Source organism: Scophthalmus maximus, chromosome 11, assembly GCF_022379125.1.
Source record: "Scophthalmus maximus strain ysfricsl-2021 chromosome 11, ASM2237912v1, whole genome shotgun sequence".
NCBI lineage: Eukaryota > Metazoa > Chordata > Actinopteri > Pleuronectiformes > Scophthalmidae > Scophthalmus > Scophthalmus maximus.
In genome coordinates this window covers 19309429-19325000 of record NC_061525.1, presented here as the reverse complement: position 1 = coordinate 19325000, position 15572 = coordinate 19309429, and the positions used below count along the sequence as shown (strand labels likewise).

The window sequence follows — 15572 nt, the reverse complement described above, 5'->3', positions numbered from 1 at the left end:
CTCTCTTTTCCACCCATATTTCTCTCGCTGACTCTCGGCTCTTTGTTGCCGCACAGAGCTGAGGTCTTTGCCTGCGATTTCCACGCTCCATCTGTGGAATCCGTCATGGCTCCCTCGGCCCTTCACAGTGGAGGGCTGTCACCTGCCCCATGGGGGAGCTGCGGAGGGAGGGGGGGGGGGCCTAAAGAGGCTCTGCAGAGGGCTGGGGCGGGGGGGGGGGGGGGGGGGGGGGGGGGGGGGGGGGGGGGGGGGTTTAGATGGGGGCACAGCCGGGGGGCATTCAACCCCCGTCCACCTCCTCCCACCCCCTTCCTCCAGAGGGAACTGTAAGAGCACCTGAGGGGGTGGGTAGGGCAGTGGAGAGGGGCAACATGGGGCTGTTGTCGGGGATGTAAATGTACCCATGGGGATAGTCTGTCTGGGCATCTGTGTTGGTTTTCCTTGTTGTTGTTGGTGGCGGCGGAGGCGAAGAACATCCAAAGTTTGTGCATGAACACGAGTTGAGGTGAAAGTTCATCTACTCGTCGTCTTCTTCTTCTTCTTCTTCTTCTTCTTCACGAACCCGCGTCGTGAATCGTTTCTTCATTTTCCTCTGACTTTGCAGCAGCAGATATCTGAATGTGATACAACGATCATAGACGAGCCTCTACGTCAGCGAACGTTGTGCATTGACTAGGAAAATACATGAATGTATCGGTCCAAATCATTCTTGTGAAACTGGATATTCAAATCATTCGCACTGCAAAGATAATCATTCACTTTCCGTTTTGTTAGTTAACACATTGGACTCTTTTACAAGAGAGTGAACAGAAACTTGACTTTCTGATAAAACCACGTTCTGAGTAGATCTCATCATATGACGGCAAGCTGTACTGTTCCAAAGGAAATTCAATTTATGAAATATGTAGATATCAGATGTTAGTCTGCTGCTTTGGTGAGTATTCATTGTCTGTACATAGGATGGAAACATGTTACTTTGACAATGAATTCCAGGTTATGAGCCAATTTCTTTTTTGCAATTGAAACAACCTGCTGTTTTTTCGTGTGCGTTTGTTAAGTCCGCTGCAAAGTTTTGGTTGGTTGCACGTCTACAAGAAGAATGGCACTAAAAGAAAACGTAATCTGTTTGTTTGTTCTGTTTTCTCAGCACCTCGCTTTTACAGAAGAAATTCTAAATGACTGCAGTTTCTGCCACTGCTTCAGGCAGCGCACGTAGGATTTAAGCGTCAACCACATGCATACAATTTTACTATAACATGCCTTTAGCAATGAAAGTGGCCTGTGATGAAGATTGGAGCCCGACTGATATATTGATTATAGGACACTGATATATTTCCCAGACGGCATCAGTATCTGCGTTTAGGTTTGCCCATGTGAGCAGATAGAAGAAACTTTTATTCTACAGCATAAACAATGCAGAACAGATGCATTTATGTTTACAATTTAATGCATTTGTGTTTTATTTTTATTTAAAGTTATCTATAAATAAAGTTTATGGTTAAACTGTGAAATATCAATCCTCAATTACATTTCTTTGTCATAAGGGTTTTAAAATGACAGGAATCAAGTATTTAACATCCACACACGATTTGAAGACAAGTCCGCATCGGGACGTCCTGTATGTTACCTCCCTCACCGAGACGAGGAGGAGGATGAAGAGTAGATGGAGAGATGATGGAAGGGTGAAACCTTCCCCTCGCCTCCAGGATCTTTCCATCCTTGTAAAACCTGTGGTTTCAGAGTGCCCCGTTTGCCGTCATCGCCTCGCTATCCCCAAGATCTGATCACGACGATTTGGCACCGCCAAATAGCCTTGGCCAATCAAATTATCCACTCTAACCCTCGTATCGCTCGCTGCCTGTACACACATGCTATATCTTAAAATGCTGTATTTATAGCCCCCATAAACACTTGACTTCTCTCTGTATACTTTTGCTCCACCTCAGCTTAAAGGAGCGGGGGGGCTGCAGACGTGGTCCGGGCTCTTGTCAGATCATCGAAACATGAGAAAATATGAGCCTTAAAAGGGTAAAATTATCTGAGCAGGAGAGAAAAAGCGGCCTGTGCGAGATCGCCCGGGAGCCGGGGAGCATTAAGCCGCAAAATAGGAGACGAGCAGTCGGAGGGGGTGGGTGGAAAGGGGTGAGGGGAGAAAAGAAAACTGTTTAATTTAACCAAACTCGAGCCCTGAGAGGCACACAGTGCACGGGACTGCAAGCCAAAACAACCTCTCCGGAGCCAAGAAAACCCAAAATGGCTCCCGCCGTGCAACGCCATCCCAGGGCAGAGAGGAGAAAATGCAGGGGGGAGACGGACTCGGCTGAAACAGACTGTTGCAAAGACTTTGGCACCGCTGATTCTGGAGTGGAGTGGAGTGGGTGGGGGCCGCTGGATGGGGACACAAAGGCTTAAATATGTCCACTGAGACAGTTCGCATTGAGCATGTATGCTTGTGTGCGTGAGAGCCGGGGAGAGTGAGAGAAAGGGGATATGTCAAACTCGGATTTTGGGACTTGGGGGAATTAACTGACCATATGTGGACTATTTACACCCCTCGTCGGACATCCCAGTAACTCTTCTGAAGGCTTTGGTTAATAGCGAGGGTAAATTGAGCCCCTGACACATTCGCCTCCCCACCCCACCCCACCCCTATATGCTCTCTCCACCTACCCCTCTCCAAAAAACACAAAACAAAAGGCAGAGGAGACAAACGCGGCGTTTATTTGGGCGGGCCGACCACGCTGCTCCCATTCAGGAGCCGGGGGACTAAGTGACTGGCCGACTGCATTAAACAGTACATAGAAGTCAAGGCAGGCAGATGCTGGGCCGAATAATGGCTTTACTGACAGCTTATGGACCCATCTGCGACTCTTTCTGCTGGGCGAAGAAAGAGACGGTGTGTGTGTGTGTGTGTGTGTGTGTGTGCGTGCGTGTGCGTGTGCGTGTGTGTGTGTGTGTGGAGGGAGCGGGGAATTGATGGCGAGCTCACTTGACTTGCTAAGGAGGAGTTTCAACCTTCACAGCTGCCCCGTAAATGACAGTGTGTACAACAAAAAGCGATGAGCAGACTGTCGTTCATCACGGCCTTGTTAGAAAGAAATGATGACATGACAGAAGCCGTGAATGTGAGGGATGTCGGGGGGGGGGGGGGAGTGGTTACCTGTCATTTGCAGCTAAATGTGTTTCTAACCCTGTTTCCTGTGCGGCGCTGGGGGAGAGTGACCCTCTGTTGACCCCGCGACCCTGCACTCCTTATTCTTCTTCTTCTTCTTCTGTCTTTTAACTGTGAAAACGACGACCGACTCGAGTCAGTTTGGGGCGACGTGTGGAGATCCAACAAGGTGAGCTCGCTCGTTGAGTTGTTGACAAAGAGGATGTTTGACAGCTTCATCTTCCTCATCTCACTGTCAGACGAGGACCACCCCCCCCCTCCCTCCCGCCTACATACTACAGCAGCTTTTAATGCACAAAATCTTCACACACACACTACTGTAGCAGTCTGTGAAGCGCCCCCCCCCAACTGAAAAGTAAAGAATTTGATCCAGAGCAATTTAATTTGCAATATTAACACCAACATGCTTGTGTCACAGCTTCCACCAAGGTCTCCTACTGAAACCACATTTAAATCTGCTGAATCCAGATTTTTATTTGGATCTGCTCCAAATTCCACCCGCTCAAATACATCAGGCCCCTGAATTTGCCTCTTTCTTTTTTTTACACAAAGATCCATGAATTATTCCGAATGTGTCCGCAAAAGTTGCTCCGGTCATTGTCCGGGCACGTTTCCTGTCATCCCCATGGGAAAGTCTCTGGGAGATTCAGAGCGGGCGAGTGGGCGCGTTGATGACTGTAAAACTTTCCGCAACGAAATTCCCAGACACCACAGAATGTTCCGGAAATGTTCCTGCTGTTCTGAAAAACAACAGACAATCTCCTGCTCTGTCCGTCGTGTGCGAACGCCGGAGGCCGGAACAGTTTCTGGAGTTCATGTCCGAAAACAGCTCCAGTTTCGTGGAAATCAGTTTTTGTATAATCTTGTTGTCGGACAAACAAACAAATAAACATCCAGTTGGTAAGTCAGATATGTCAGTCAGAAAGAAAGCCTGAGCTAGATTTCGTCGAAGACCAGCACAAATTCGGTGTGAAACATAAATCCACGAGAGGCCACGACTCTGTGCCCGATTGATTCCTTTCCGTCTGAGAGCGCGGACCATATTTCCACGTGACACGACTCCGGCATAAACACACACCCTAACCCCCCCTCTCCCCCCCTCGTGCGACACAAAGGTCTAATTAGTTAACAAAGCTCAGAGAGAAAGTCAGGCTCCATGAGCCAGGTGATTGACAGCTGCCTGTCCCCCCATCAGCAGCGCGGATGCTGCGTTTGCTGGCCTCTGACTGGCCTCGGCAAACTTTGACACTCGACCCCCCCCAACCCCAACCCCAACCCCCGGAATACGCGCGCACGATGACATACACACACATTAAAAACAATCACGCTGCCAAACACACAAATATATGAGAGGAAAAAAAGCACACACACTCACATTCTTCCTCACTTTCTCAGAAACACACGCAAACACACGGGTGCACATTAAAAAACAACCTCTCCACCGCCGCCGCCTAAACCCCCCACCCCCCCTCCCCCAGCTGTTGTGCATACTTGCAGCAGATAAAGAGGGGCCTTATTCTAAGGCGAGCTATTCTACTTGACCTTCGCTGGGCCTTTTCACTCTTTCACTCCCTTCAAACCGTCTTTGGGGCTCGCTCGCTCCCAGCTCAATGTGGCTAGTCCATCACGGGTGAAGGCTGGGGCGCTAGTGCGGGTCTTGAAGGGGGAATACCCCAAATACCCCCTGCCCCCTCCACCACGCACGCACACACACACACACACACACACGCACACACACACACACACACACACACACACACACACACGAACCCTCCCCTCTCAGAAATCACCCTGACTTCAAAGTTGGTGTGCATTCATTAATTGCCCTTTGAATTGATATCAGAGGGTCACAATAAGAGTGTGAAAGGAAAAAGAGGCTTTAATGAAGCATAGAGCAGCCATTCATTTGCAGATAACTATGTTTTCATGCTTGAATAGTCATCGTGCATGGGCTTATTGGAAAAAAACTCACGAGAGAGGGAGGAGCGCAGGACAAGGGGAGCGGGGACAGAGAGAGAGCCCCGGGGTAGAGGAGAGTGATTTGGTGCTCACCACTTGCCCCTCGTGCCCCTCTTTGCCCCCCTTTGCCCTTGTGCCCAGGGACTGAGTGATACATTCATTCCTCCGGCGGACACACAGAGCCCTCTTCACCAGACACTTGGCCGAGGCCAGTAATAGCCAATAGCTATTATAGGGCCCGTCCAGATCGTATTGGTTCTGTCTTTGTCCGACTTGACGAGACAGAAACAGCAACTGGCAAATTACCGGGGCCGCAACCAACAATTATTTTCATTATCAGTTCATCTGCTGATTTTATATCTTGATTATTCGGTTCATTGTTGGATCTACAACATGTTAGGAAACTGTTTAAAAAAAAGAAGAAAAAAAAGAGGCAATTTTCTAATCCAAGGTGACGTCATCCATCTTGCTTTGTCCGACCAACACTGTGCAACTCAAAGATGACGACGCCGGAGGAAATGACCAAACTGATTGAGAAAAACTGGAATGTCACTCAGTGCATCACAAACCCCCACCAAGGTCCAACCGTCCTTAAAGTCAATCAGGCCGCTCCAAATTGCACACACTCATAGATATCAGTCTCCTGAATATGCCTGATGTTTTTTTTCATCAAGATCCATTTATTATTTCCTGGGAAATCGGTAATCGATACTCACAATATTAAAGAAAGTGATTTGTGGATCAGGTCCTTTGTCCAAATATATAAAAGAAAATCCTAACCCCCATGAAACCACATTTAAATCCATTAGATATGGATTTATATTTTGATCCGCACAAAATGGCAAAACTACATATCCGTCTGCTCAATATATATATTTTTCCCTTAAAAATCCATGAATTATTCTATGGGAAATCTGTGAAAATGTCACCATGTTAAAGAAAGTGAAAAAAGAAACTTCAATGGAATGGGATCTTTCTCGCCCCATGTCTGTTCCTCCTTGGCGGAGGTAATAACTGACCTTTCTTTTCTCCCGAACAACTAATAGATTCATTGACTCATCATCTAAGCTTCACTTGCTGAAATGATATTTCAAATAGTTCACGCTATGTGTTGAGGGGCATCTTTTGCATTTTTTTTACTCTGCGATTCATTCGTGATGATGGCGACTGGAAAAGGTGTAAAATGTCACTTCTTGAACAGTCGGACTCGTTGATGTTTCACCGATCTTCAGACAACAAGCAGCTCAGGTGCGACAGCTTCAGGTCAAACAGCCTCACCCCACAACAAACACACTCCACCTCTGCTCCCTTGCGTCATCCCATCCCTCCTCTCCCCTCAATCCTCTCTTTCCTCCTCTCATTTCCTCTTTCCTCCTCCTCTCCTCTGCCCTGGCAGGCAGCCATCCAGTGTGTGCGCCCACATGTTGCATTTGCAGCACGCCATCCTTCACGCCGAGCGGCAGAGGAGTGACCCACGTTCATTCAGTCACTCGCATTATTTACACAAACAGAGTCCTGCTCCGTTTCTGTGACAAAAGCCGACCAAATCTTTACGGCCCTTTCATGTATTGTCCGCTCGCCGTTCCCCTTTGTCCCCCACGGTTGTTGGCCTGGGCCGTGCACACAATGAGCCCGGGAGAATGGAGGCAGATTGAAGGAATGCACCTCAATAAACCTAATTATGACATGATGACTGCGCTCACCATGGTAGGGGTTTTTCAAAGATCCCGGGCTTATTCAATTAGCCCTTTCCAGGATCCCCTTTCACCAAATAAAGTTATCCCTTTGACTGTTTGCATTGCAGAGTGGAATGTGTATCTGCGAGTGTGTGTTTGTGTGTGTGTGTGTGTGTGTGTGTGTGTGTGTGTGTGTGTGTGTGTGTGTGTGTGTGTGTGTGTGTGTGTGTGTGTGTGTGTGTGTGTGTCGGCCCCTCAACAAGGCTCCTCTGTATTATCTGGTTAATTTCACCTAACGAAGTATGGACTCTGTAAGATACACTGTGAAAATGTGGAGGAGGGGGGAGGACGAGGGGGGGAGGGAGGGAAGGGGGGCAGTGTGGGGGTGCGGGGGGGGGGGGGGGGGGGGGGGGCAGTGACACCATGACTGTTTTAATCATTAACTTTGTCTCCGGGGTTAATTACTGCGATGTGGAGCTTGGTGCAGCCCGGCAACAGGCCTGCAGGGGCCAACTTTACTGCCCAACATATAAATATTTGGCAGAAAATGGAGGAGTGTGTGTGTGTGTGTGTGTGTGTGTTTTTGTTTTAGCTCATATTTACTTATTACACAGGGATTTGGGGGAAAAATGTGGTTTGATTTTTTTATTTATATTCTTATAACAAAGTTATAAAATAAATAAGACCTTAGATTACAGTCGTATTAATACTTAAGTCATTCAATATGTGTCTAATTTAGAAACAGTCTGTGTTCACATGCCTTTTTTTTTTTAACTCCAATGAACTCTCACCTTTGACCATGTGATTGCAAATATTAATGCCCTGAAGCCTCCAATCAGGCGAGCAGCTATAATTCATAAATTTAAGCAACGGGAAATAAAAAATAAGGCTGGAAAATAAAGTTTTACATATTTTCCTGTATTTCAAAAAATGTTGTCAAATAACTGGAGCTATTTTGATACTTTGCTTTTACTTTCTTTTCTGCTGACAGAAAAAAAAATAAAGGTGAAAGTAGTTTTACCTCGTGATGAAAACGGCTGATTTTTTTTCAACTTTTTTAGTCACACTTTGGAATTGTAACAACATCCATTGTTAATCGACCCCTCGGCCGTTTAATAAAGAACTTAATTAGAAACTCGGCGGAGTCGGGACTGACTTCCCTTTGTGCGCTCCGGAGGATGCGGCCCAGATATTAACCGAGCTGTGCGCCGCGGGCTGAGAGAGACAGAGGGGAAGAATGGGAAACAGAGGGAGAGGGGCGGTGTTGCTCTCCAGATGAAAGTGAGATGAAATAAAAGAGTCGATTTAATCTGCTTGAAGAGATTTGGGGAGCAAGAGTTGGAGGAGGAGCGGGGTGTTGGGTATAGGAGGAAAAGGGGAGGGGGGGCGAGTGTTCGGAGCTTGTGCGCAGCCCAGGGCTGGTGGCCGGGGCCCCCATTGTGAAGCTGCGCTCCGGGCCAGACCGGGGCTCTCCGGGGAGAACATTGGTCCCTATTCACCGAAAACACTCTTTAATACACTCACTCCGTCATTAGCTAAATGTGACATGGCACAATATCGACATCATTTAGAAGACATTATTAATGTCGGGGGGGGGTCACTGCAGCCGGCACCCATCAAACTACACAGGCTGGAGATGACAGGGTGATATTCCTCATCCACTAATTACAGTCTGAATATTATGACTAACACAGACATCAAACTCAATCAAAGGTCATTGAATCGGACAGTGTTGCTTTCCCACCCCCCCCCCCCCCCCCCCCCCCCCCCCCCCCCCCCCCCCCCATTTAAAGCACTGGATGTGCGCAATTACGCACAGTTCACAGACGCCAGGACAAAAAGAACCATCGTGTAACTTTTATCTTTTAACTTTTTTTTTACTTATATCAAACATATCATGTTAAAAACTATACTGTAAACAGGTAACACGTGTCTTCACACACTGCAGCCACTAATTGATACTTTGAAAAAGAGGCACATAATTCGCTTTTTCTTCTTCTTCTGTGCGCGCCCACGTAGCCTACGTAACAGCATGATCGCAGGGGTTTTTTTTAGGGTGCGAGCGCGCATCCCTGAGCAATATACGTGAATGGATTCCCGAGGCCTCCATTGTCACCGTGAATGGCAGTCGCGTTCTTTAGAAGAAACCAAAAGGGAACATTTTGTAGGTGAAAACGGCCATTTTCTCCCGGCGGCTGGGGCCGCGCGGCGCTCCCTGAATAATTCATCCTTCATTGCGGCCCTCATAATGTGTTTTGTCGGGCTTTTCTCTGTGGAGAAGCCTCTCCTCTCCTTCTCCTCTCTCTCCCCTCGGACTGAATTATAAACAGACTGCGACCAAAGCTGTTTCCAAGCTGCGTGGCCCTTTTGTCCGCGCGCAGCCCAAGCGTGAGCCTCAAATGGACTCACGCGCTTTTGTCTCCCAAGTTCATCCCTGCGCGTCCCGTTGTGCGCGCGAGGCGCGTCTTTGTCATGAGATGGAAACCGTTGAACAAATGTTTGATCAACTCATCTGGGGGACATTTTGTCCCTTTGTCTCTCCCTGCCCCGTTTCACTGACGCGGGGACGGAGACGGTGCTCACATGCGCCAAATGTTGACATTTCACCGCGTAAAGTGTTTTTGAAACTGTTGAATATGTTTTTTTAATATCTAATTTTTTTGTGTCTGTTTAAGCTTTGATGTCACTAGTATAGTGTTATTTTATTTATTGGTAATCTTGCTACGTTTTAAAATATAAAACATTTAGTTGACTGTTCAAATTTGTCCTTCTTTTCCAAATCTGGATGAATGGATGAACTGTCACAACTTCCATCACCTCCAGAGTTTTTCCCCAGGAAAGACCCTATACCCAGTTTATTTAGCTGCCAAGCACACTATGAGCTTTCATACTCAGAAGTATAATAAACTTTTCTTGGGTGAAAAGAAAAAAAACTACATTTTAATTAATTTCATCGACTAAAAAAAAGATGTCAGGCACAGTTTAGTTTCTCGTGTCAAACTCTGATGATGCTTTGGTTCAAGAGAAGATGTATGAGACCATTATGGAGGCTGTAATAATTTGGAAAGTACCAGCCTGATGGATTTCTACACTAATGACGTAGATTTTTATTTTTTTTATTCTGACAAGGAAATGACATTGAAAACGACCCAATTGGGTCTAATGCTGCAGAGCAATGAGGCCAAAAGTCTGTGAAACTGCTCAGTGAGCAGAATGAAGAAAATCTAGTGTTTTTATTATCTGGCCTCTGACACGTCACACAGTTTTTACCTAAATATAAAAAATCAGTAACATATTTTTCATATGACTACTGGCAGAATCCCCTTGGAAAACGTGACTTATGTGTTCGACTTTATGAGAAAAAAATTATGCAAATCGCATTAAAAACTATTTATTCCAAATCATTTCCACTTGTTTCAGGATGTTAAGATTAAATGGGCGGATGAATAACCAGCTGGTGCAAGTGGTCAGTCATTTTTTTTTTATAGTGCACATCACAGTTTTAAAAACCAATAAAAATCGATCTGTTGCATAAAGTAATGCTCAACATGACAGGCACGTTAATGTGAACTGATCTGCCTCTAATAATTTATTAATGCATTACACTTAAATATGAGAGGATGAAGGTATAGTATAGTGCACGTGGACGCACTTGTCTGTGAAATTATTTTGCTCTTAAAACATATACGTCCCATATACGTATGCATCCTTTAAGGCAATCCATGCAAACTGCTGAACACACACACACACACACACACACACACACACACACACACACTTTCCGGCACAGGGGCCATCACCTGCTGTTTGATTTACGGTGTGGCCTCATGGGAAACGCATTAGCCGGAGAGATATGGTCGATAAAGGATTCCTAACAAAGGACGACACAAACTCTCTTCAGCCCCCGTCCAACAAGTTTACAGCTCGCAAAAAAACTTCACACACACACACACACACACACACACACACACACACACACACACACACACACACGAACTCAAACTCAGCAGTCAACAGGTTGGATGTGGGCAAAACTGACAAACTACAGCGTTTCACTCGTGTTTCTGCGAAAAAACAAAAATGTAATCTATAATCTATAATTTCATCCTGGAGAGGACACCATGCAGCTGCAGATTAATAAATAGACAGATACAGGCTGTTAAACACTTCCCACAGAACATCTTCAGCAGCTGAACACTAAATAAAAACCACATGGTCTCAGTGAGACACGTCGGGTCAGATGGGATTCTCTGATCTGTCACTGCCATACACACACCAACTCTGTTTCTTCAGCTCGATCAACAACAACAACAACAACAACAACAACAACAACAACCTGAGGATGCGCTTCACTCACATCTGTCTCCCAGGATCCCTTCGATGCTGTGTTTGGCCCTGCGCTCGTTCTCCTCCAGCTCCTTCTTCTCGATTTCATCTTCGTCCTCCTCCTCGTCGTCGCCTTTGACCCCGAACTTACTCCGCATGATGCGACTGATGGAGCTCACTGTGGAGGCCAACGAGTAAAACAACATCAATAAAAGGTCATTCATATAGAAAATATCAATGTTAACAACAGACAGAATCAAACTGAAAAAAATGGACAGATGAATAAAAATCTCAGATTTTTTTTAACACTGAAAGATTTTAAGTTTTTATTACTTTACTGTTTTTTTATGATAACCTAATGTAATTATGTTTTTTAATTTAATTGATTAAATCAACGTAAAATAATAATAATAATAATACTTAGAATAAAAATAATAAGAATAAGAATTCCTTCATTTCTGCCCTTTTTTACCTGAAGGCACGGTGTTGCGGTCACATATCCCATCCTTCAGTAATTTATCCCGAATCTCCCAGCTAAACATACCCGGGTTTTCCCGCTTGTATTCTTCGATTCTCCTGTCCACGTCCGGCGTCGTCCCCTGCTTCAGAGGCCAGAAAAGTTCCACTGTTTAATCCCCCTCGTTTATGGCACAGTGAAAATACACCAATCTCACTTTTGAAATCAACAGGTTACTGTCACGTTTACATCATGGATTATTATTATTATATCAACCGATTCCTGAGCTGAATCCTAAAATAAAAGTAGAGAACATATTGCGTCTGTTGGTTTGAGCCCGTGCGGCTCCGGGTCCCGTACCTTGGGTTTGCTGCCTCCTATGGCCCCGGGTCTGATGGAGCCGGTCTCCTGGTACCGGCACAAGATCTTGGACACGCAGCCGTGGGACACCCGCAGCTGCCGGGAGATGACGCACGGCCTGATGCCGTGGTGCGCCATCTCCACGATCTTGTGTCGGATGTGGTTGGGCAGAGGCCTGCCGTTGATGAAGACTCCCCCGAGCTGGTTGACTCGGCCTTGACCCAGCGGCGTGGAAACTATGGATTTTTAATGAAAATACGAGAGGGACCTTAACTGACGTGCAAAAAAACATATCGCAAAAGAAGACGACATTCTTTTTTTTCTTTTTTTTACTAATAAAACTGTAAGAAGTTGCTGTTAAGTTACATAACTGTTCCCATTACATTTTTTATTCTTATTTGGGATTATAAAAAACAATAATAATTGAGCAAATATATCAACATTAAAGGGGACGAAAATATGGAAATTAATAATGAGTAAATGACTAAATGTGTCAGTTCGGCAACCAGGTCAGTTTGGATTGTAATTCTTTACCAGTGACTCTAAAAGTTTTTGTTTCTTAGCTGAGGTTTGGTACAAGACTGAAACAGTCAAAGTCCTCCATCGACATCCAGTCGGTCCCTGCGGGGCCGAGCGAGAGGCTTTACCTTCCAGAGGGAAGCCGCTGCGGGGGTAGTTCTGAGCCAGCGTGGGTCGCATCATCCTGGGTATTGACCCCGCTAACGCAGTCATGCCTCCACGGTCCACCTCCTCCTCCTTCCTCCAGCACCGGCGACCGCGCCGCTGCCTCCTCCTTGACGGGGAGGCTGCTGCTCCTGCACCGTTAATAAATGAATAAATGAAAACCGCCTTTGTCGAAGCTTCCTGGACGTTTAGCCTCGGTTAGCCTCGGTTAGCTGCAGCCGAGCACCAGAGTCCCGGGACGGACACGAGCCGCGCGAGGAGTCAGACGTGACGACAGGAGGAGGACCGGAGTTTGACGTGAGGACGTTCGGGAGCGAAACACACAAATAAAGGCTAGTTTCTCCGTCTGCTCGGGTTCAAACCGTCAGCTTTTGTTTCTCCGGTGAGGTTTCTGGACAACATGCGATGTTGTTGTTGTTTGTTGACACCGGTTCAAATGAGGGGAGACCGTCAAAAGTAGCCGAGCTCTTCTCTTCACCCCCTCCTCGGTCCGCGCTCCGGGCTCCGATTGGTCGAGCGGCGAGCCCTGGCACGCAGCCCGGCGCGGGGATTGGCCGAGGCTGAAAACTTTGGGCCAATCAGAGAGGCCGTCGCCGTTGTGGCGGTGGGACCGGAGCGTCAGTTCACTCAAACACCAAAAGTCACTGTTGAATGATACAGAAAAGTGAAGCAACAAACCATATTTCATCAGGACGATGAGGTTTGATTATTCGGTGATGTTGTTAATTAATAGTCACTTGTCAAACTATTTTATTTTTTTTGCACCTAAATTAATCACCTTTCCCCTTTTTGTTCTAATTAAAATTTGAATACAGGATGAACATGGGAGGTGTATTTTACTAAGTAAATGGACTTTACTGACAAGTAACCACAACAGAATGATGCAAAAATATGCCTCTTCGCATATGTGAATGAGGTGGACTAAATATTAGAAACATGTTATTGTCCAGCACCAAAGTAATATATTTTTGAGAAATTATGAAAATAAGAGTCTCGGCTCCAAATAAAACTGAACGTTTACAGTTATGTTGTATTGCTTGAGGATCATTTTTGTTGAATAATTTTTCACTTCACTGACAAGTGATTTGACACTAAAACTTCCAGCGTTGTTTTTCTCTTTTTCTCGATCAAATGTATTGATTAAATGGCAATCTATTAATATTCAGTTTATAGCACCAAGATCATATATATGTGTATATGTATATATGTAAATATGACATTATAGTTTGTTTTAGGCTACTAATTCCTGCTTGCCTCAGCTAAACCAAGATTAAAACGTAACTAAAACCAAAAAACAAGACTTTGATTCAGCCCTTCGTGGTACAATATATCATATACTCATATATGCTACAATTTCTCACAAGAATTATTATTCATTTATACCACAGACTGATAAAAACAGATATATTATTATATTCCTCGCTGCCATTCATTTATTACCAGTTTGTGTCTGTGCGTAATATCATAAACCGAACTGTTTCACACGTTACCGTGCTCGACCCCTAATTTGTTTCCACCCCGTGGCCTCGTATGCGACACAAATGGTGCTAAAGTGTGTGCACCTCGAGGAATTTATTGTGGTTTTCAGACTGAGCACCAGTCAGCCGAGAGCAGTCTGAAGGGGGACGTGCGCCACAGCAGGATACGACGCCAGGGCGGCCGTAAAGCCAGTCTAGCTCCGTGCCACCGTGGAGCGACCAGGGTGCAGTTTCATCTCCGAAATGTCTAATAATCAATATCGTCGCCGCGCAATAAGGAGAATATAAGTGCGTAAAGTGTTTGCTCCTCTAAAAAAGTTAACTTTTCTCTTCCAGGTCGCCGCGTGTCGTGGGTCACATGCGTCTCTTGGTCCTTCAGTCAATCAGTGACGCAAAGGTTCCCTGATGTCCTGGGCTTTGAAATCCGACAAAAGCTCCATCAGCACTCGAATGAAAAGCGCATGCTCCAGTCGTCTCCTGAATGAAAGTTGAACATTTTGGGGGAAAAAAAAAAGATCTTTGGATACAATTTAAAGGCTGCGCAACCTCCTGATTCAATTTTCCATTAATTCAATTCCATTCTTGATTTTTTGGACGCATGGCACCAACAGCTCCATGGACCAAACACTTCCCCGCGCACCATTCAGGTGAGAATTAATATCATGGAACTAAAAGCTACAGCGAACAGGTAAATATCTGGATTCGTCGTCACACATGAGACCCACGGGCCTTTACGCACGGGAAATACGCGCAAGAAAAAAACATCCCTGAACCCTTCGTGTGGCTCATGCAAAACCAAAGCTGAAAAGCGACCCCCAGCACCTGATCGGCTCTTTCATGTCTCACCTACGGGGCAATAACGGTGCCCCGATGGGAGGGAGGGAGGGTCAGTGTGGGGGAAGCCCCCCCCCCCTCCCATGTCATTAACCTTCATTTACGCAGGGAAGAGATCCCCCACAGGCTAAGTAGGTTTCAATTAACATTCGCCTCTTCCAGCGGCTTTTGATATAATAATAAAAAGAGGAGAGGAAAAACGCACTTCAGATGTTGTCTTCGCCGGCGCACAATGGTCGGACGCTGGGTTTAAAATAAGCAGCGCGGCCGGGGGGTCTTTCACCTGCTAAGGAGGATGTCATTATCCTCTGGCCCGCAGATTCTTATTATCATGACCACGGATGAATGAGTCCCCGCTCGTTGCCATAACACGGATCCAAAGCGATGGGAAGTGTCAGTTTGTCCTCGGACTGGTTTTTACATGTGTCCACACACTCCGAGGAGTCATTTCGGATCGTTATCGGGGGCGCTGCGTCACAAAGTTGTCATCGAATAAGTGGACGGATGTGGAACTTTGGAGGCTTCACGTGTCACAACAAAACTGGGAATAACCTTCTTAAGTCTGACGATTAAAGCTGTTTATTAGTTTTTCTCACAGACTTGTTCCGAAGGGGGGAAGGAAGAAG

General features: G+C 46.0%; 1 protein-coding gene across 6 annotated transcripts in view; it reads right to left on the bottom strand.

The window, feature by feature from the left end:
- Positions 1-13883, bottom strand: part of pax3b (paired box 3b) — a 26678-nt gene extending 12795 nt beyond the window's left edge. For 2 of the 6 annotated variants that reach the window (XM_035622067.2, XM_035622065.2), the window contains exons 1-4: positions 12598-13883; positions 11951-12186; positions 11606-11735; positions 11165-11311 (exon numbers count right to left, since the gene is read on the bottom strand). In XM_035622067.2, the coding sequence (XP_035477960.1) occupies positions 11165-11311; positions 11606-11735; positions 11951-12186; positions 12598-12682 (598 nt within the window). In that variant the 5' untranslated portion in view covers positions 12683-13883. The remainder of the gene's footprint in view (positions 1-11164; positions 11312-11605; positions 11736-11950; positions 12187-12597) is intronic. The other 4 variants (XM_035622071.2, XM_035622069.2, XM_035622066.2 and 1 more) reach the window with 3 other exon arrangements.
- Between the last annotated feature and the right edge of the window lie 1689 nt (positions 13884-15572).